The sequence below is a fragment of the Lingula anatina genome, chromosome 1 (genome assembly GCF_051362555.1).
Source record: "Lingula anatina isolate TDL-2025a chromosome 1, LinAna3.0, whole genome shotgun sequence".
In the NCBI taxonomy this organism is placed as follows: Eukaryota; Metazoa; Brachiopoda; class Lingulata; order Lingulida; family Lingulidae; genus Lingula; species Lingula anatina.
Genome location: NC_141767.1, coordinates 28,663,455 through 28,684,874, shown reverse-complemented (window position 1 = coordinate 28,684,874; position 21,420 = coordinate 28,663,455). Strand labels below are relative to the sequence as shown.

Here is a 21,420-nt window from a genome sequence, read left to right as displayed (position 1 = left end):
ATCGAAAACTTCCTTGATTGGGTTTTATCTTACGTACGTTTTGAAAGTTTCCTAGATTTCCTTTAATGTTACTTTGAGTTGGAATTATCTGTCATAACATTTATATTTGCTTTCATTGTTATCCATTGGTTTAATTATTTTTATCTGTCTTTCTTTTTCTTACTTTCTTTCATTTTTAAAAAAAATTATTTATTCTTTTTCTTATTTTTTTTTTATTTAATTTTTTATTTTGTTTTTTATTTTCTCAACATTTTCAGTTTAAAATGTTAAAATTGGAGTCCTTTGTTATGGAAATGATAGAAAGATGGAGTGATGAAAAAGGTGAGAAAATAGCTATGGGCATCTGTTTGCATCTGAAGTATTTCAAAATCAGAAGTACATCTTTTATTCTTGATATGACTGTTATTAAAGATGAATGAATCTAACATCAATATTTATTTTTCATTTCCAGTCCTTAAGGGCATTTACCATTCACAAAACAGTACACCCAGTGTTGCTGTTCTAGTTCCAAAGCAGGAACAAAAAGACAATGTATTTGTACAGGCAGTTTCCACAAATGGCTGCTGTACATTTTTTGGAAAAGATGACTGTGTACTTCAAGGTAAAAGCCTCCCTCCATGCTTGTAAATTTGCAGTGTTGGAAATAGTATAAAACAAATGCCTGAGATACATGAAATTTTTATGATTGTTTTTCTAATGCAGATATGGACCCTTTCCATTCATTTATTAATATAGCTTGTACCTTTTTTCAGCTGTGGAGGGCATCTATCACCTGAGGAAACTTACACCCAGCAGCGGTGTTCTAGTCCCAGAGCGGGTACAGAGAGAGGCTGTGTTTGTGCAGACAGATTCTACCTTTGGCTGTCGAACATTTTGGGAAAAGGAAAGCAGTATTGATCAAGGTACAGTATCAGGACTTTAATCTAACATATAAATATGAAACCCAAAACTGTTCAGAACTTTTTTTTCTTAAATGACAGTTAGCTTCTCAAATGTTGTGAAGTGCAAAAGTTATTCTACTTTTTTTTCACCCAAGCAAAGCATATTTAACAAATTGTATTCTAATAGAAAAGATCCCTTCCTTACACAAATATAACTACAATTCTAATACGGCACCATGATATTAAGCCTTGACAGTAATTTTTGTTTTTCCACAGGATTTGTAGAAATCCCTCTTGATGATGAAAAATTAGCTCCGACTACAGAGGGAAAAGGTATTTTATTTCATTATTCAACAACTAGCAGAATTCAATGTAAATTTTTTTCCATTCTTCTTAACATTCCCGTTCTAAATTTGGTATGTGTATAAGTATCAAGATGTGAAGAGAATACCTCAATGAAATTTATCAAAGAGATAATATGAGCCTCATTTCACATATATGCTTTTCCTTTATATAGTGTCCAAGCCCCAAAGGAAAGCTATACTAAGTAGGATGAAGAAAATAAAATATTGGATACTCACAAAGCTGAGACAGTTAATCCGTTACTAAACTGACTGTTCTTCCTTTTCTTTTCTTTTTTCATAAAAACTGAATGAAAAAAACACTGTACATACATGAAACGCCACCCATGTATATGCACCCATTAACTGCAATGGACATTATGAACAATCTTGAGAGCTTTTACTTGTTCACGTTGTATATAGTAAACATGAAATTTTGTTTCATGTTTGTACATATGTTAAATAGAATACCATGGTAAATATATATAAAAAGTTGTTCATTATTATTGTTTTGCAGCATCAGTTGCTTAATTTGTACACATTTATAATATTTATGTCAAAAGTTATGTACATATCATTTATATATATAATTTTATTTATAATAAAGAAATCACATAAAGACAATAAATTGGATTATTTTATTGTTGCAATCAGTCTTTTATTCAAGTGAACTACAACCAACTCAAATGAGACTGTGAATGAGGCCATAAATTGTTTTCTTTAACTCGAACAGATATAAAAAGAATTGTACTCTAAGGACAATCTGCATTTCTTTCTCTTGGGTAAATAGATGTCTTTTCTTTCCTGCTTGCTCAAAAAGTTTAAAAGGCGTCTTGTATTTCTCTATTCACAATCAGATTTTCTCTCACCATCAGCACCTATTGATGACACAGCACTGCTTCCTTATGTAGACAGACAAGAAATGGGCATCAAGGCTTCATTTTGGCAGTAAATATTTTAAAATCACCTTAAATTAATATTTAAAAAATAAAGGCCTGAGCAGTCATTTTGCCAATCAAGCAAATTCTTATCTTTATCCTTTATAGTTTTTTGTTGGCTTATGTTAAGAATATCTGCTGTGTGGTAACCTTTTAAACAAGTTGATAAATATCAGAATAATCTTGCTACTGAGCTAAACTATTTAAGGCATCTAAAGGATGATGAAGCCAGCTATGTTCTCTATTTTAGAAAAGTTCTAATTGCAGCTTCTTCTGACTGGACAAATACATGGAAAACTTGTGCTTGGATCTTGATGTAATTTGAAATTGTCAGTAGACATTCCAAAGGGCTTTAGTACCATGTTCCCCAGTTCTTTTAACTTTCCTAGAATGAGAAAATATAAATACTTCCACTATTGCTCTGAATGAAAAGATGAATACAAAACTCAAATGTTTCATAAATCAAATTTTAAATAAATATGTTGATTTTTATTGAAATCAAAGAGCAGAAGACCAGTCTAAAAGATTTTGCTTTATTGTAAAATATTTCAAAATGTAGGACTGAAAGATATAAATTACCCATCATTTCATCTTTCATTTTCTCATTTCTTTCTGTAATTTGCTGTGGCAATCGCTGAAGAGATGAAAATAAACACAGATTCAATCAGATTCAAAAGTTCACTGATTAGTTCTCTTATGAATAAAAACAATTTGCTGACTTGTAATTATTTTAATATCTTTAAATTTAAGTGAATATTGCACTGTTACACTTTAGCACTTTAGCATTTTTTTTCTATTGCGATGCTTTTAAACATATATGAACATCATTTTTTTTTTATTTCACTTACTACACATTGACACATTACAGAAAACCATGTAACACAAATCTAAAGTATTTGAGACTGTTTTTATGATACCAGACTTACAATACATGCTTCCCTTGCAGTATGTTGTGTTGGATCCATTTCAATTACTTTTTTGTAATCCTCTAATGCCTCATCTAATTTTTCAGTCTTTTCATACATTTCTGCCCTCCTTAAAAGTGCTTTGAGATAATTAGGATTAAGTTCTAGTGCTTTGGTACAGTCTTCAATAGCCTTTTCGTGCTGTTTCTGAAAAGAGTTTTTTTCAAATGCCTCAAAGAAAACACCCTTAATATATACCTTGTATCAATGCATGCCAAATTGAACACAACCTTTAAACAAAGAAAAATTATCACAGTCATAAAATGTTGTTTAAATTATATATTTTAAATAGTGAACCAATCTAGGGAAATCATTCTATCAACTGAAATTGCTACACTTCAATAATAATAATAACTCAAAAACTTACTGCACAGAATATGGTCCTGTATTTGGATCTTGCTGTGATTTGAAATTGTCAGTAGACATTCCATTTGAAGGGCTTTAGTACCATGTTCCCCTGTTCTTTTAACTTTCCTAGAATGAGAAAATATAAATACTTAGAATTGCTGTGAATGATAAGATTAATACAAAACTCAAATGTTTCAAGAATCAAAATTTTCAAATATTTCTTTTTTCCCACCAGGGTTTGTAGAAATTGATCTTGATGATGATGACGATGAAAAATTAGGTACATCTACTGAGGGAGAATTAAGGTATTGTGTTCAAATTTTATAAAACAATTAAATTATTTTCAATTGGGTGATGGCAGATTTGAATGTAAAGTAAGTTGTAACAAGTGAGTTAGATGGTTTTATAATCATCCCAAGTGCATTATAATCAAGATCTATAAATATGTCTTAATAAAATTCTTTACAGAGAAAATATGTGCCCCATTTTACATATAAACTTTTTCCTTGATATATAGTGTCCAAGCCCAGGAAGACACCCATCCTTATAGCCTTAGCAGGATGAAGAAATTTAAGTTTTGGATGATGACCAAGCTGCGACAGCTAGTCAAATACTGAAATGACTGTTCACAACTGTATGAGAAAAATCACTTGGACATTGTGCATAAACAAATAGCCATGTACATGTATATGCATCCATTCACTGCAGTTTTGAAGGGATTTTATTAGCATTCCAGAAAGAGCTTGTACAAATTGTACATAATAAACATGTAATTTTGTTTCATAATATTTGTACATATGTAAATAGAATAGCATACATATATACAGTATGTAAAGTATATACAACATTAAATATTATTTCTTTTTTTACAACATAAATTGCTGAATTTGTATTACTTATGATACTGATGTCAATTCTCCTCAAATCATGCATATTTCATATATATAATTTATATTTTGAATAAAAGAAAGCATGTAAAAAATTGCATTCATTAATTTACTTGTAACAGTCAATCATTTATCCAAGCTACAATCACTACATTTTTATATTTATAGAGACTGAAAGAGGCCACATATTGTTATCTTATACCTGAAGCTGTGTTACAAGACGTAAAAAGATCAAATTGACTCTAAGGCAAGACTTTTCCCAGATAGCCATCCAGTGTTCATTTAGTACAATAGACAACCTATGTTTAAACAAAAAAAAAAAAAAAAAAAAAAAAACAAGGCAGCAAAGCTGTCAAATGTACAGACAAAAACAGAAAATAAAAATGCAGAAAATGGTTCCTTTTGTCAATTTTAATGCAATGATAAATCATGCCTACAATAGCACTGTCAATCAACACTGAATTTTAATCATGCACAACAGGTGACATCGTCAATAACAGGAGCGGATCCAGGGATATTTTCTGACAGTATTCCAAATTATCTTTGTTGATCCATCCTACATTTTTGATGGTCTTCCAACAGAAAAAACAGATACCCATCAATGTGAACTTTAAAATCTGAAAGACCCAGAAGACAGTCTCAATCTGCCCCTGCAATAAGATTACAGTTTCAGGACCAAATTCACATAATGAAAATCCCAATATTTGAATAATGATGACAGTGCATAAAATAATATTACATAATGTTTAAAGACATAAAAACCAATGCAACTGCTTACGTGGAAATACAGAAAATGTGAAGAGCTTCAGGTGGATGGGAGCTGAAAATGCTTGAAATGTTTGAAAAATAAATTAAAAAGAAAACAAAACAAAAATATCCCATTAAAGCTGCTATTCAAACTTTTAATCTTGCTGTAATAACATGATATGAATAACCCCAATGTGTTTGAGGATAATAAGGCACTGTTATTCAAATTATTTTTTCTTTTGTTAACTTATTTGCAATATTAAACAACATTTACCTGCATAATTATCACAGATTCCTAATTATGTAACACAGTTAAGAGAGCTTAAAGGGATAATAACTCTTCGTATGAAATCTATATTTCACAATAAAAACATTGTAAATAACTCATAGAAATATAATATATTCTGTTTTACGACGAAAACAGCAGTTATAGCTATTATTCTGATATCTGAGCTTGTCTTAAGATCACGTGACCTCCACTGATGGCTATACTCTGTTATAATCTCTTAAGAGATTTTAACAAAAAAACCAAACTTTTTAGAAAAAAACCAAGGACTAAATTTGAATGTAAAAATGGATTCATTAATCATTGGTAAGTATGGGAAAATTGTTGTTTACTCCAGGAAAATTCATTTTTTGGCCAAAACGAAGAGTTATTATCCCTTTAACCTATGGGAAATCTCAACGTGTGTTTTATGTAATCTTATTTAATGGGCACTTGGAAATTAATTAGGCAAATGATTTAATAGCTCTGAATTTAGCTTGTGACTACCCCAAGGGACAATTACCACCATCCATAAACAGTAGCCCCATATAGCACTCTATAGAGCTGCATTGCTTCCAAAACAGAAAACAATCACACTGATTTTCCAACACAAACTGCACGTCAGTCTTACGAAACTTTTCAGTAAGTTTGAGTATCATAAGTAACATGGTTTTTCCTTAATGGTCATTACGGCAGCCATTTCCAAAATAGGGTTTTCTTCAACTTTTATGCAATATAACATAATGACCATCAATTTTTAATAATAAAATAAAAGTATCATGGATATACAGAAAATGTGCCATGGAAAGGTCTTCAAGGCCATGGAAGTTCAGAGTCACACTTTCAAAATGCCAAAATGTATACAAGAGATAACTGTATTGAACTGATTTTCTTTCTATTTTCAACACCTTTTTTTCATATAACAAAATAATCAATTTACTGTCATTTTTAAATGAACAACTGAGAAAATTGTTGACATAGGAAAAATATCAATAGAACAATTTTAAATGTCCAGTTTCCTCCATTCTGAGATTCTGAAGATAGTAGATGTTTGAATCTGACAAACTGCAATGATATGAGTTTATTTCCATTTTTGACACTTTATAACATAATACACAATAACAAGTTTATCATCATTTTTACATAATCAACTAACAATGTTATAAAGATGCAGGAAATGTCAAACAAACACTTTTACGTATCTTATTAGTTCAATAATGAGACTGTTAACATGCCTAACAATTGAATCTGAGGAAATGTGAAAAAACAGCATAACTTTTAAAATAATGGCCCGATTATGCTGATTTTCGAACTCATCCTACCTTTTAATAAGATTGACTAGTCCTGTGAGTATAATGACAATTGGCAGATCTGTTAATCTTATATTGTGTTATCAGTGCTGCATATATGCTGAAAAAGTGAAAAAACAGCATAACTTCCCTTAAAATGGCCCGATCATGCCGATTTTCGAACTCGACCTGCGTATTATAAATATTCATCAGTTCTGTAAGTTTCAAGCTAAAAGGTAAAACGGTTTTTCACTTATTGTGTTATCAGTGCTGCATATATGCTGAAAAAAGTGAAAAGTTCTTAGAAGTGGAAGTTCTTAGCTTCCATAAAATTGACCCGATAATGCTGATTTTCAAACTTGACCTGCGATTTATGAACATTCATCAGTTCTATAAGTTTGAAGCCAAAAAGTAAAAATGTTTTTCACTTATTATGTTATAGGTGTTATAAAAATCCTAAAATAAGTGAAAAAAAAACCCAAAATAAACTGCTTACTGACATTTTTATATGATCAACTAAGAAAATTGATGAGATGGGAAAATATCAATAGAACAGTGTTAAATGTCCAATTTCCTCCATTCTGAGATTCTGAAGATAGTAGATGATTGAATCTGACAAACTGCAATGATATGAGTTTATTTCCATTTTTGACACTTTATAACATAATACACAATAACAAGTTTACCATCATTTTTACATAATCAACTAACAATGTTATAAAGATGCAGGAAATGTCAAACAAACACTTTTACGTATCTTATTAGTTCAATAATGAGACTGTTAACATGCTTAAGAATTGAATCTGAGGAAATGTGAAAAACAGCATAACATCTAAAATAATGGCACGATTATGCTGCTTTTCCAACTCATCCTACGTTTTAGTAAGATTGACCAGTCCTGTGAGTATAATGACAATTTGCCCATCTGTTAATCTTATATTGTGTTATCAGTGCTGCATATATGCTGAAAAAAGTGAAAAAACCGCATAACTTCCCTTAAAATGGCCCGATCATGCTGATTTTCAAATTTGACCTGTGTATTATAAATATTCATCAATTCTGTAAGTTTCAAGCCAAAAGGTAAAACGATTTTTCACTTATTGTGTTATCGCTGAGTGCACAGCAACGGCGACGACGGCGATGGCCTACAATCACTACATTTTTATAGCCAAAAAGTAAGAATGTTTTTCACTTATCGTGTTATCGGTGTTATAATAATGCTAAAAAAAGTGAAAAAACAGCATAACTTCCCTAAAAATGGCCCGATCATGCTGATTTTTGAACTTGACCTGCGTATTATGAATATTCATCAGTTCTGTAAATTTGAATATAAAATGTAAAACGGTATTCCACTTACCATGTTATCGCTGAGTGCACAGCGACGGCGACGACGGCGATGGCCTACAATCACTAAATTTTTATATTTAAAGAGACTGAAAGAGGCCACATATTGTTATCTTATACCTGAAGCTGTGTTACAAGATATAAAAAGATCAAATTGACTCTAAGGCAAGACTTTTCCCAGATAGCCATCCAGTGTTCATTTAGTACAATAGACAACCTATGTTTTTCAAAAAAAAAAAAGGCTGGATGGCTTATGAAATATTTAGGAATGACAGTATATTTGTAGTTGAATTTCTTGTAAATTGGTGACCAAATTACCAAATTACAGATCAACGTTTTGGAATGTTGACCTACTGTGATGCAAATCCTGCAGAAACCCCTGCTCTAAGGACAATCTGCATTTCTTCATCTTAAGAAAATAGATGTCTATTCTCCTCTGCTTGCTGAAAACAAAAAGTAAAAATGGTGCTTTTCTTATCACTTTACTTGCAATCCGATTTGCTCTCACCAACAGCACCTATTGAGCACAAATCACCACTCTCCTTTGTAGACAGATATCAGATTTTGGCATCCAGAATTTATTTTGGCAGGAAATATTTAAAGAACACCCTTAATTGATATTTTTAAAAATCCATGCTAGAGCTGCCAATTCTGTCAATAAAACCAAATTCTCAAAAATGAGATGATTAATACAAAACTCAAATGTAACAAGAATCAAAATTTTAATAAATATGTTGACTGCTATAAAAATCAATGAGCAGATGACCAGTCTAAAACATTTTGCTTTCATATAAAGTATTTCAAAATGTACTGGTATTGTAGTGCTAAAATATCTGAAATAAAATTTACCTATCAGTGCATCTTTCATTTTATCATTTCTTTCTTCAAATTGCTATGGTAACCTCTGTTTTCTAATATTGTATTCCTATATGCACTTTTTTGAAAATCAATGTTTTTCAAACATATGAACACCGTTTGTTTTTCATATTTGGTTTTACTACACAAAAATACACAACATAACAAAAATCTGCAATACCTAAGACCAGTATTTGTAATACTACACTTACAATGCATGCTTCCCCCACAGCATGTTGTGTTGGATCTAGGGCCGCATTCAATACAGTTTGATCCTAGGACTAACTGTTTCAAGGATCAAATATGGTGGACCTACTTGAAAGCAAAGCCTCATACTACCTTAATGGTTTCCCCCACCTACCACACATGCCATCCTTACAGTGGCCTATATAGGATTTAAAGATAAAATAAAACCACTCTGAGATTTAATTGCTAGGCCCCTTAAGTCTGCATAAAGCTGTGTTACAAGATATTTTAAAGCTTTTTTTTTAAATAATGCTGACATATAAAAGAGTGAAAGGGGTCTTCTTCCTGAACAAAAAACCTCAACAAAGATGAAGTAAAACAAAATGGAGCAAACACAATTAAAGTACATAGAAAAAAAAAACACTTTTGTTAAAAGAATGCCGACTTACAAAATGACTTTTTGCTCAGCAAATCCCATATAAATTTGAAAAATAAATAAAATTACGGGTTGGTAGTTATGAGGTCAAAGACGTACGCAAATAAGTCCTCGTAGCTTTCAAAATTGTGTTTTGAAGTTCTGAAATGATAATGAAAGAAGCTGAATTTCATGTGTAAATTATTCCTTGGATATTGCCATATTTGAACGAACAAAACGAGAATATCAGAGAATTCTGACAGAGAAAAAGACATACCATCTTTGGCAACGTGCCTATTTTGTAATGAAATGTACAGTGTATATTTGCCAGCACCCATCACTCATAACGGGATATGGAATCCTGACAAGCGATCAAGCTTCACAGGCGTCACTCTTTTCCATTGCATGTATGTCGGAGGCGGAAAAAAACGTAAACGCTCGAGTTTCAGCGAACTTTCAGCCAATCACATTGGAGAGCGTGCCTAGCAACAAAAGCGGCAGATTTGCGCATTTTTTCAATGAGCGAGGTGAGTATCGAAAAAATTCAGGAAGATATTTTCATTTAATCGAAGACGATAATATTTTTATGATGTTTTATATGTTAGAGTTATTAAATCACGCCAGTTACTTTTCTTCCTAAATGTTTTTTATGCATGTGGGCATACATTTTACGAAAAATCGGCAAAAGAAATTTTCGTACGGCTATATGCAAAACCTTCTCCCGGACATTTAGATCTACAGCTTTGGACGTTTGAAAGTTTTAAAAATTGAACAAAATAAATAATAAAAAAAAACAGCAGAAGAACCTTCGAAAATAAAGTAAATAAACACCAAATTAAGACAAGCCAAATAAATTGTTTTTATCGAAAACTTCCTTGATTGGGGTTTTATCTTACGTACGTTTTGAAAGTTTCCTAGATTTCCTTTAATGACGTTACTTTGAGTTGGAATTATCTGTCATAACATTTATATTTGCTTCCATTGTTATCCATTGGTTTGATTATTTTTATCTGTCTTTCTTTTTCTTACTTTCTTTCATTTTTTAAAAAAAATATCTATTCTTTTTATTTTATGTTTATTTAATTTTTTATTTTGTTTTTTATTTTCTCAACATTTTCAGTTTAAAATGTTAAAATTGGAGTCCTTTGTTATGGAAATGATAGAAAGATGGAGTGATGAAAAAGGTGAGAAAATAGCTATGGGCATCTGTTTGCATCTGAAGTATTTCAAAATCAGAAGTACATCTTTTATTCTTGATATGACTGTTATTAAAGATGAATGAATCAATATTTATTTTTCATTTCCAGTCCTTAAGGGCATTTACCATCCACAAAACAGTACACCCAGTGTTGCTGTTCTAGTTCCAAAGCAGGAACAAAAAGACAATGTATTTGTACAGGCAGTTTCCACAAATGGCTGCTGTACATATTTTGGAAAAGATGACTGTGTACTTCAAGGTAAAAGCCTACCTTCATGTTTGTAAATTTTCAGCATTGGAAATAGTATAAAACAAATGCCTGAGATACAAGGAATTTTTATGATTGTTTTTTCTAAAGCAGATATGGACCCTTTCCATTCATTTATTAATATAGCTTGTATTTAGCGGCAAAAATTTCCATGATTTTATCTTTTTTCAGCTGTGGAGGGCATCTATCACCTGAGAAAACTTACACCTAGCAGCGGTGTTCTAGCCCCAGAGCGGGTACAGAGAGAGGCTGTGTTTGTGCAGACAGATTCTACCTTTGGCTGTCGCACATTTTGGGAAAGGGAAAGCAGTATTGATCAAGGTAAAGTCTCATGGCTTAACATCATAGAAGCAAAAATGAAATCCAAAATTGTTCACATTTTTTTCATAAACGACAGTTAGCTACTCAAATGTTGTGAAGTGCAAAGGTAATTCTACCTTTTTTTTTTCACCCAAGCAAAGCGTATTTAACAAATTGTATTCTAATAGAAAAGATCCTTTCCTTACACAAATACAACTACAATTCTAATACGGCACCATGATATCACGCCTTGACACTAATTTTTATTTTTTCACAGGATTTGTAGAAATCCCTCTTGATGATGAAAACTTAGCTCCAACTACAGAGGGAAAAGGTATTTTGTTTCATTTTTCAACAACTAGCAGAATTCAATGTAAATTTTTTTACATTCTTCTTAATCATTCCCGTTCTAAATTTGGTATCTGTATAAGTATCCAGATGTGAAGAGTATACCTCAGTGAAATTTTTCAAAGAGATAATATGAGCCTCATTTCACATATATGCTTTTTCTTTATATATAGTGTCCAAGCCCAGGAGGACAGCTATAATCAGTAGGATGAAGAAACTAAAATCTTGGATTATCACCAAGCTTCGCCAGTTAGTCCGCTACTAAACTGACTGTATTTCCTTTTTTTTTCATAAAAACTGAATGAAAAAAATAAACACTGTACATACATGAAATGCCACCCATGTATATGCACCCATTAACTGCAATGGACATTATGAACAATCTTGAGAGCTTTTACTTGTTCAGGTTGTATATAGTAAACATGAAATTTTGTTTCATGTTTGTACATATGTAATGTAAATAGAATACCATGGTAAATATATATAAAAAGTTGTTCATTATTATTATTATTTGTTTTGCAGCATCAGTTGCTTAATTTGTACATTTATAATATTTATGTCAAAAGTTATGTACATATCATATATATATATATATATATATATATATATATATATATATATATATATATATATTAAAGAAATCACATGGAGACAATAAATTGCATTATTTTATTGTTGCAATCAGTCTTTTATCCAAGTGAACTACAACCAACTAAACTGATTGTGAATGAGGCAATAAACTGTTTTCTTTAACTCAAACAGATATAAAAAGAATCTGTGCTCTAAGGACAATCTGCATTTCTTTCTCTTGGGTAAATAGATGTCTTTTCCTTCCTGCTTGCTCAAAAAGTTTAAAAGGCGTTTTGTATTACTCTATTCACAATCAGATTTTCTCTCACCATCAGCACCTATTGATGACACAGCACTGCTTCCTTATGTAGACAGACAAGATATGGGCATCAAGGCTTCATTTTGGCAGGAAATATTTTAAAATCACCTTAAATTAATATTTAAAAAAAACCATGCCTGAGCAGTCATTTTGCCAATCAAGCAAATTCTTATCTTTATCCTTTATAGTTTTTTGTTGGCTTATGTTAAGAATATCTGCTGTGTGGTACCCTTTTAAACAAGTTGATAAATATCAGAACAATCCTTGCTACTGAGCTAAACCATTTAAGGCATCTGAAGGATGATAAAGCCAGCTACGTTCTCTATTTTAGAAAAGTTCTAATTGCAGCTTCTTCTGACTGGACAAATACATGGAAAACTTTTACTTGTGGTATAAAGGATCACCACCCTTGATATTTTTTTTAAATCTATTTTGCATTTTGTTGAAACTGCACAGAATATGATCCTGTATTTGGATCTTGCTGTAATTTGAAATTGTCAGTAGACATTCCAAAGGGTTTTAGTACCATGTTCCCCAGTTCTTTTAACTTTCCTAGAATGAGAAAATGTAAATACTTCCACTATTGCTCTGAATGATAAGATTAATACAAAACTCAAATGTTTCAAGAATCAAATTTTTAATAAATATGTTGATTTTTATTGAAATCAAAGAGCAGAAGACCAGTCTAAAAGATTTTGCTGTAATGTGAAATATTTCAAAATGTAGGACTGAAGATAAAAATTACCTATCATTTCATCTTTCATTTTCTCATTTCTTTCTGTAATTTGCTGTGGCAATCGCTGAAGAGATGAAAATAAACATAGATTAAATCAGATTCAAAAGTTCACTGATTAGTTCTCTTATGAATAAAAACAATATGCTGACTTGAAATTATTTCAATATCTTTAAATTTAAGTGAATATTGCACTGTTACATTTTAGTACTATTAGCATTTTTTTCTATTGCAAATTTGCAATGCTTTTAAACATATACGAACACCATTTTTATATTTCACTTACTACACATTGACACATTACAGAAAACCATGTAACACAAATCTAAAGTATTTGAGACTGTTTTTATGATACCAGACTTACAATACATGCTTCCCTTGCAGTATGTTGTGTTGGATCCATTTCAATTACTTTTTTGTAATCCTCTAATGCCTCATCTAATTTTTCAGTCTTTTCATACATTTCTGCCCTCCTTAAAAGTGCTTTGAGATAATTAGGATTAAGTTCTAGTGCTTTGGTACAGTCTTCAATAGCCTTTTCGTACTGTTTCTGAAAAGAGTTTTTTTTCAAATGCCTCAAAGAAAATGCCCTTAATACATACCTTGTATCAATCTTTAAACGAAGAAAAATTATCACAGTTTTTGTTATAAAATATTGTTTAAATTATATATTTTAAATAGTGAACCAATCTAGGGAAATCATTCTATCAATTGAAATTGCTTAAAGCAATAATAACTCTTTGTTTCGGCCAAAAAATGAATTTTCCTGGAGTAAACAACAATTTTCCCATACTTTCCAAAGGTTAATGAATCCATTTTTACATTCAAAGTTGGTCCCTGGTTTTTTTCTAAAAAGTTTGTTTTTTTGTTAAAATCTCTTAAGAGATTTTAACAGAGTATAGCCATCAATGGAGGTCACGTGGTCTAAAGACAAGCTCAGATATCAGAATAATAGCTATAACTGCTGTTTTTGTGGTAAAACAGAATATATTATATTTCTATGAGTTATTCACAAGGTTTTTATTGTGAAATATAGATCTCATACGAAGAGTTATTATCCCTTTAACTTCAATAATAATAATAATAATAATAATAATAACTCAAAAACTTACTAAATGGAGTCTACATGCAGCTCTGTTGGAATACATGATAGCCCTTTCCTTTTGAAAACAAAGTGGACATGTCTGGAGTGCCTGGGTATATGAGCAAATAGCAAGTTGAAACTCACTGGCCTTAAAGTGGCTGTTCCCATTTGCTTTAAGTGCCTGGGCTTCATCTTTTCTTACCTAAAAAAATCATTTAGGAATACATACTGCATTTGCTTTAATTCAAATAAATTTTATTTGATCATAAATAAACTGTATTAACAATATATTTTCAAGTGGTCTGCCTAAATTGTGCAATACACCACAATATAGCGCAACACAGTACAATACACTGAAAAAAAAAAAAGATATTCCAAACAAAAAAGGGTGATATAAAAAAATATATACATATTACTAGATAATTAATACCGCTGATATAATTTAACAAATTGGTGAGACTTGTATATTGTTGGGTCGGCAGCCAATGGCAGAGAGTGACTCTTCTTCATAATATTACCAGCATGATTTGTTAAAGCAATAATAACTCTTCATTTCGGCCAAAAAATGAATTTTCCTGGAGTAAACAACAATTTTCCCATACTTACCAATGGTTAATGAATCCATTTTTACATTCAAAGTTAGTCCCTGGTTTTTTTCTAAAAAGTTTGGTTTTTTGTTAAAATCTCTTAAGAGATTTTAACAGAGTATAGACATCAATGGAGGTCACGTGGTCTAAAGACAAGTTTAGATATCAGAATAAAATCTATAACTGCTGTTTTTGTGGTAAAACAGAATATATTATATTTCTATGAGTTATTCACAAGGTTTTTATTGTGAAATATAGATCTCGTACGAAGAGTTATTATCCCTTTAAGTTGCAACAACAATATTAATCAATTAGCAATATATTTTAATATCTTTTGTATCACCTCATTTTGTTTGAAATGACCATTTATCATGTATACTTGCAACTGGACTTGTTTATTCATGTGCATTGCACTGTGTTTGGCCGTTTTGCAATGTATTGCACCATTTAGAGATACCCATTTTCCATAGCTTCTATCTTCGATGCCTTAAAGAGGTAAATACAGTTTTAAAAAGTACTTTATTATTTATACCTGTTTTTCTTCTTCTGACATTTTTTCTTCTAATTTCTTCATGTATTCCTCATCTACAACTATATCATTCTCATCCGGTTTTGTACATTTATCTACATCAGAGTCACTTTCTCCTGCTTCAACTTCATCTACTGGTACATCAGTTTCGCATTTTTGATGCTGAGAGTTTTCATTTTCATGATAATCCTTTTTATTAATACCATAATTATCATCTTTGATGAAGGATTTTTTATCTGAGTCTGATTCATTTCTGGCCTTTTCTTCTTTTAAGGAGTTTTCCAAGTTTTGAGTTAAATCACCAGCTAAATCATTTGGATCAACTGAAGCCATGATTCCAAAATATTTCTAGACCTGAAAATGTTGAATGCGATAAAAATAAAGAAGAAAAACTTTCAAGATTGAGAAATTTAAAACCAAATTCACAAAGCTGTGCACTGCCATAATCTAATCTATGCTTTTACGCCGTTAGTGCTGGAGAGACATACATTTATATACTAATATTATACATGTATATACATTGAGGTTATCTTGTAAATTCTGGTTAAAAATGTAACCAAATGATTATATTCATTAATTTCTGGTGCTCTTGTAAAAGCTGATGCTCCAAAACAACGAGGCACTTCATCAAGTGAAAGTGGTTGCAGAAAAGAAGTAATTAAACTAGTAAACTGTGCAAAGTAGATCTATGCCAATCATTCGTATAGAGATATCAATAATTTGTACATGTTATTTGTCTTTGAAATATATCTCTTTCTAAAAATTAACAGCTTATTTCCTCCACATTTGTTTCATAAAAAAGTATTTATAACCTTTAAAACATCCTACCTTCTAAGATCACATCTACCGGAAGTAGCCGGAAGTTGTGCAGTTTTCTAATATACGATTCATGCGCTGTAACGAAAAGTGCATTTTAGAGCAAACAGAGATGTCGATTGTGTATTTAAAGAATACTGTATATAAAATTTGGCTTAGTGCAAGTATTTTTTGTTAATAATAAATCTATGTATGAAGGTTTTTATAAATAAGCGGATTAGATATCAACTCGTAAACTTATGCTCAGCTCCAACTTCCGGATGTTATTGGTTGCATGTACTTTTGGAATTAAAATAGAAAGTGTAAAATGAATGCTGAAAATTGCAGCTTAGCAGAAAAAATAGTTTCTTCTTCGTACGTGCAGCAAGGTGCACAAGCAAGAAGGGCAAGAGAGAACTTGGTCAGGCAGTTATTTGAACAGGTTATATATTTATTTGTTTATTTTCTTATTTTATTTTTAAAATTTACAGGTAAATGCACAAGAAAATGTACCAATGCCTGATATATAAATGTTTGAAAGTGATTTTCATTTTAAACGTGCCTGAACATCAAGTATATTTAGTTGTCCATTTAGTCTGAAATGACAATTGTAAGGTTTGGTATTACATTTGCAGTATATGCATTTGCTCTTTACTTATTCTAGAAAAAATGTCCTGAAATTGGTTGGGATGACATGAGTATAGAACTGCTGTTACAAGAACTAGCAGTAATGGACAGCAACAATTTTCCAGGAAACTGTGGTGTTGGGGAAAGAGAAGCAAGAATTGCATCAAGACTGGTGGCTAACAGACACTACAAGTTAGAAATTCAAGTACTATATAATCATATATCTAAAATCAGCATTTGTAAGACCTTAAAGTGTGTTCAAAAATACCCCACAGTTTTATTTTTTTATCCTGAAAAGCTTCTCAATTCAGATCAATAAAGCAAAAGTTTTTCTGAAGAGTACTACCAGTACCTTATGTTAGGTAGCCATGAAAGCTTGCAGTGTCTGCATTCTATGACTGGACATTCATTTAGGACGGCATCTGCATTTTTGACCTTCACTGGGTATGGCCTTTTTTTTTTCTTCACGACTCAAATAAAATGGAGAGGTGTTTTGTATCACTGCCCTGTGTCATCTATAATGCAAACATTGCAAGCTGTCATGTAAATTATACAGTATAATATCAAATACGGAATAAAATGTACATCTAATCCAAGCAGGGGCGGATTTAGGGCGTCTTCTGGGTCTTCCGGAAGACGGTCAGATTTTCAAGTTTACATTGATGGGTATCTAATTTTTTCTGTCGGAAGACGGTCAAAAATGGAGGATGGATCAATGGATAAATTGGAAGACTGTCAGAAAATAACTCTGGATCTGCCCCTGCCAAGTGGGTAATTACTTTGCTAAAAAAGGATACACTATAAAAGTTAGAGTAGTAGCAAGATGTGTCTACATTCAAATGTATATGGATTAAACAATCATTTTTCCTATTATATTTACAGTATAGGCCATGGCATAGGTAGATCAGGAGATATAACAGCTATTCAGCCAAAGGCAGCAGGCTCTAGTTTGTTGAACAAACTTACAAACTCCATGGTGTTGGACATCATCAAGACAGCAGGTGCATGAATATTATTGCAGTCTCATAAATAGTTGGTAATGTTAAGAGAATATTAAATCTACCTGTTTAAAGTAAGTATTAACTTAGTGTTATTTATCATTTCCTTGTTAAGTGCTGTTGTAGAAAATAGGTAGTATGTGTAATAGTATGAGTGATATCCAGATAGCAGGCAGGTATTGTAAAGTTTATATTCTTCGCACAGTGTATTCGTATTCTTAAATAAGGACATCAACAATATGAATAGAGAAATCACAAGACTTTTAATAAAAACAAAAAAAAAACAAATATTATTTTGCTTTCCTATAGCAATTTCATCTCATAACATTAGGTGTCCAGTCTGCAGCCTCTGCATTTGTTGTTCCCATGGCAACAGGCATGAGTCTGGTTCTCTGTATGCTGACATTGAAACAGCAGCGACCTGATGCCAGATATGTGCTATGGCCAAGGATAGACCAGAAGTCTTGCTTTAAATCTATGGTTACAGCAGGTATCATTCGTGAATATTATTTCAGTTTTTTTAGATTTGTTTAATTGATTTTACTTTCACTTTGAAATGGTTCTTTTTTCTCTCTCTGTTTAAGCATACTATTTAAGCATAACTTGGAACCTATGAAAAATGAACACTGCTAGGTTTGACTTTTAAATTACTTTTTATCATTATGAAAAATGTTATCAACATTACAAGTAAGAATATATATTTATATGCTGACAGGTTTTCAACCAATAGTAATTGAAAACAAACTTGAGGGAGATGAACTAAGGACAGATATTTCTGCCATTGAATTAAAAGTGCAGGAATTAGGTGCTAAGAATATATTATGTGTGATGACAACAACCAGCTGCTTTGCCCCAAGAGTACCTGACAGGTAAATAGCATATGGGTAGATTTGTACTTTACCTCCGATATTACATATTTTATCATATTCATGATCAAAACCAGTATTTCCAAGTGTTAACATTTTTTGATTTAAAAAAAAAACACTTCCTATTTGCATCTTAACATTTGATGATGAGTTCAGGAAGTGCCTGCTTTGTTTTGATGAAAAGTTTTGTTTACCTTATTAGTACATCAGAAATATGCACTATATTGTTTTTTCTCTAAGGATAGAAGAAGTAGCTCAACTATGTGCCAAACTTGAGATACCTCATTTAATCAATAATGCGTATGGTGTCCAGTCCTCAAAGTGCATGCATTTGATACAGCAGGTTAGCATGGGAATTTTACTTACTAGTAAATGCTGTTTGATTGATTGATTTTTATTTAAAAATTTTTAAACGTTTTGACCAGTAGCCAAATTTCAAAATGAAATCAAATACTCTTTTCCAAAATTCCATTGACACTAGTTTATATATTATTTTCAATATCGTTTTTGTTTTTTTTTTTTGTCAAATATATGAATAGAAATAGAAAAACTGATGTTTACATAAATCAGCTTTAACCCCACCCACCCCCAATATAAAATCCTTCTCCCTTTCTTTAAAATGAAATTTGCTTTAGTAAATTTTTTTTTTTATTGCAGGGATCTAGAATTGGTAGGATTGATGCATTTGTTCAAAGTACAGACAAAAACTTCATGGTGCCAGTGGGTGGATCTGTAATAGCTGGATTTGATAAAAAGTTTATAGAAGAAATAGGGAAGGCATATCCAGGTATTTCTTTTTCTCAATTATTATTTTTCTGTCTTGCTTTCAAAATATGATACCAGTGAAAAGTAAATTTGACATCTCACTTTTTATTCCATGTTAGACAAATTCCAAAATGATTGCTACTTGCAAGAACCCCACTTCTACATGTATTATTTTGTTAGGCATATTTTGTTAAAAGAATTAATTAAACAGTATGCAGAAGCAGTATAGAACAACAATTTTATTTTGATGTTCTCCTACAGGCAGGGCATCTGGTACACCTAGCATGGATCTTTTCATCACATTATTGTCATTGGGAGTTAAGGGTTACCAGCAGTTACTGAAAGAGAGGAAGGAGATGTACAAATACCTATCTGCGGAACTGACCAAGTGTGCAGAAGCCCATGGGGAGACATTATTGCACATTCCACATAATCCAATATCTATGGGTAAGCCTGAAGTTAGTGAATGTACCCAGTTAATTGAAAAAATATTTAGATAAAAGAAATACATTGTTCAGAATTTTATTTCCTGTATATTGCATTAACAATTAACCTAAGCAGACCAAATAGTCAATCATGTATTGCTTTTTGGGCAACAAGTGATAAGGCATGACTAATGACTTAATGACTTTTTTATGCAAGCCATTTTTCAATTACAGCCATGTCTCTGAGGACCATTCCATCAGAGCTGGCAACCCAGCTTGGATCCATGCTTTTTACAAGATTTGTCTCTGGTACAAGGTACGTAGGTGTCTGAAACTACAGCACTGACATAAACTTCTCCAATAGAGTCGAAGTTTGTTCTCCTCCTACATTTATGTACTTTGTTAATGTGTGAAACTTTCTTCCTCTTAGGATAACTATTCTCTTAAGCTTATATTGCACACCCTTGTTGATGCTGAGATATGAATAAAATATAACAGTTTAATGTCTGATGATATTGTTCTTGTTTTTAGAGTTGTTGCAACAGGAGAAGTGAAGACAGTACAGGGATACACCTTCCATGGCTTTGGTTCTCACACAGACAATTATCCTTGCACATATTTAACTGCTGCAGGGTCTGTTGGGATGACTAAAAATGATGTTGAATTGTTTGTGAAGAGACTTCATAAGGTGCTAGAAAGATGTAAAAAGACTGGAGCCGCAGAAACATTGGAGGAAGATACAATTGAGACGTGATATCTTTGAAAGGCTACAAGTGTCATTTTGGGATTTGAATGTGTCTGTTATATGATCATCTGAAGTGAACTTTTTTTCTTTAAAAAAATTCTGTTTGGAATTTTATTTATACAGCATTTAAAATAAAAAACAAGGTATTCTGTGCTCTGCTTCCTTGTATTAGTACTGAAGTGTTGATTCCATGGCCAAGTTACAATTTTCAAAAATTTCTTATATATATATACTCAGTTGATTATGTCAAAGTGTACTGTGGTTAGGTTGATTAGGTGTCTGAGTTAAAATCATATTACTTGAATCTCTAAGTGTATGTTATTTGTTAGAAAGAGCTATAACCTCAGTTTATAGGTCCTGGATGCTTTCAGTTGTGAAAGGAATGGATTGAGTAACTTCAATTATGGCTTCATCTCTCCTCCTGAAGTTAAAATCAGCCTCGGTTCAATTGTCTTTAAAAAGGCCAAGTAAATGCAGCTAACTTGACCTAAATATTTACTTCTATACTACAATTGTCAGCAGAGTTTGGCCAGCCCCACCAATAGTTGGGATGCCTGGATTGTCTGAGCTAGGTACCCTGAGTGTCAGAGAAACGTAAAAGCTAGCTTGCTAAATATACCTCGTGGTGGAGTCGCTTTTACGTATTGTTGATATGGGTTATATATGAAATCAAGATCGAGCTGACAATACCGGAATCTAGAACCTAGGGTAGAGCTAGGAGACTACAGCCAGAAATAAATGTACTGTAGTGGTCAGTCAGTGAACGTGACTTTATAATCTTTGGAAAGAGAACATGTTGCTA

The 21,420-nt window shown here is 31.7% G+C and overlaps 4 protein-coding genes across 7 annotated transcripts; 2 read left to right on the top strand and 2 right to left on the bottom strand.

Annotated features, from left to right (window-relative positions):
* The first annotated feature begins 411 nt into the window (after positions 1–411).
* Positions 412–1,318, top strand: LOC147764189 (uncharacterized). The gene is made up of 3 exons (XM_087001748.1): positions 412–601; positions 753–902; positions 1,158–1,318. The coding sequence occupies exons 1-3, from the start codon at positions 412–414 to the stop codon at positions 1,307–1,309; spliced, it is 492 nt and encodes a 163-aa protein (XP_086857874.1). The 3' UTR covers positions 1,310–1,318.
* A 527-nt stretch (positions 1,319–1,845) lies between these two features.
* Positions 1,846–9,904, bottom strand: LOC106181423 (tetratricopeptide repeat protein 1-like). 4 transcript variants are annotated; one of them, XR_015332060.1, is made up of 6 exons: positions 9,073–9,362; positions 8,360–8,448; positions 3,493–3,599; positions 3,087–3,272; positions 2,740–2,794; positions 1,846–2,545 (listed from the first exon to the last, which is right to left on the bottom strand). XR_015332060.1 is itself a non-coding variant. In XM_087001750.1 (6 exons), exons 4-6 carry the CDS (start codon positions 3,183–3,185, stop codon positions 2,418–2,420), a joined length of 282 nt encoding a protein of 93 aa, XP_086857876.1. In that variant the 5' UTR covers positions 3,186–3,272; positions 3,493–3,599; positions 8,360–8,448; positions 9,739–9,887; the 3' UTR covers positions 1,846–2,417. The 4 variants fall into 4 exon arrangements, 3 of the variants coding, with proteins under 3 accessions (XP_086857876.1, XP_086857875.1, XP_086857877.1); XM_087001750.1 differs by lacking the exon at positions 9,073–9,362 and adding an exon at positions 9,739–9,887; XM_087001749.1 differs by lacking the exons at positions 8,360–8,448; positions 9,073–9,362 and adding an exon at positions 9,739–9,904.
* Positions 9,905–12,230: 2,326 nt separating this feature from the next.
* On the bottom strand, positions 12,231–16,338 carry LOC106174123 (tetratricopeptide repeat protein 1-like). The gene is made up of 6 exons (XM_087000470.1): positions 16,226–16,338; positions 15,401–15,751; positions 14,310–14,483; positions 13,562–13,747; positions 13,210–13,264; positions 12,231–13,016 (listed from the first exon to the last, which is right to left on the bottom strand). The coding sequence occupies exons 2-6, from the start codon at positions 15,728–15,730 to the stop codon at positions 12,892–12,894; spliced, it is 870 nt and encodes a 289-aa protein (XP_086856596.1). The 5' UTR covers positions 15,731–15,751; positions 16,226–16,338; the 3' UTR covers positions 12,231–12,891.
* A 33-nt stretch (positions 16,339–16,371) lies between these two features.
* Positions 16,372–20,769, top strand: LOC106175914 (O-phosphoseryl-tRNA(Sec) selenium transferase). The gene is made up of 10 exons (XM_013558083.3): positions 16,372–16,634; positions 16,857–17,011; positions 17,702–17,820; positions 18,149–18,307; positions 18,533–18,686; positions 18,924–19,026; positions 19,341–19,470; positions 19,710–19,895; positions 20,108–20,189; positions 20,405–20,769. Exons 1-10 carry the CDS (start codon positions 16,521–16,523, stop codon positions 20,625–20,627), a joined length of 1,425 nt encoding a protein of 474 aa, XP_013413537.2. The 5' UTR covers positions 16,372–16,520; the 3' UTR covers positions 20,628–20,769.
* The last annotated feature ends 651 nt before the right edge of the window (positions 20,770–21,420 follow it).

What these genes read in the sequence shown, in the direction of transcription:
- LOC106175914 (XM_013558083.3), top strand. Translation starts at nt 16,521, where the DNA reads ATGAATGCTGAAAATTGCAGCTTAGCAGAAAAAATAGTTTCTTCTTCG. An exon ending in GCATGCATTTGATACAGCAG is followed by an intron (nt 19,027 to 19,340) that starts GTTAGCATGGGA and finishes TTTTTATTGCAG; the next exon opens with GGATCTAGAATTGGTAGGAT. An exon ending in ACATAATCCAATATCTATGG is followed by an intron (nt 19,896 to 20,107) that starts GTAAGCCTGAAG and finishes TTTCAATTACAG; the next exon opens with CCATGTCTCTGAGGACCATT.
- LOC147764189 (XM_087001748.1), top strand. Translation starts at nt 412, where the DNA reads ATGAATGAATCTAACATCAATATTTATTTTTCATTTCCAGTCCTTAAG. An exon ending in AGATGACTGTGTACTTCAAG is followed by an intron (nt 602 to 752) that starts GTAAAAGCCTCC and finishes ACCTTTTTTCAG; the next exon opens with CTGTGGAGGGCATCTATCAC. An exon ending in GGAAAGCAGTATTGATCAAG is followed by an intron (nt 903 to 1,157) that starts GTACAGTATCAG and finishes GTTTTTCCACAG; the next exon opens with GATTTGTAGAAATCCCTCTT.
- LOC106181423 (XM_087001749.1), bottom strand. Translation starts at nt 3,185, where the DNA reads ATGTATGAAAAGACTGAAAAATTAGATGAGGCATTAGAGGATTACAAA. An exon ending in CTGCAAGGGAAGCATGTATT is followed by an intron (nt 2,795 to 3,086) that starts GTAAGTCTGGTA and finishes TCATCTCTTCAG; the next exon opens with CGATTGCCACAGCAAATTAC. An exon ending in AATGAAAGATGAAATGATGG is followed by an intron (nt 2,546 to 2,739) that starts GTAATTTATATC and finishes TTCTCATTCTAG; the next exon opens with GAAAGTTAAAAGAACTGGGG.
- LOC106174123 (XM_087000470.1), bottom strand. Translation starts at nt 15,730, where the DNA reads ATGGCTTCAGTTGATCCAAATGATTTAGCTGGTGATTTAACTCAAAAC. An exon ending in CTGCATGTAGACTCCATTTA is followed by an intron (nt 13,748 to 14,309) that starts GTAAGTTTTTGA and finishes AACTCTTTTCAG; the next exon opens with AAACAGTACGAAAAGGCTAT. An exon ending in CTGCAAGGGAAGCATGTATT is followed by an intron (nt 13,265 to 13,561) that starts GTAAGTCTGGTA and finishes TCATCTCTTCAG; the next exon opens with CGATTGCCACAGCAAATTAC.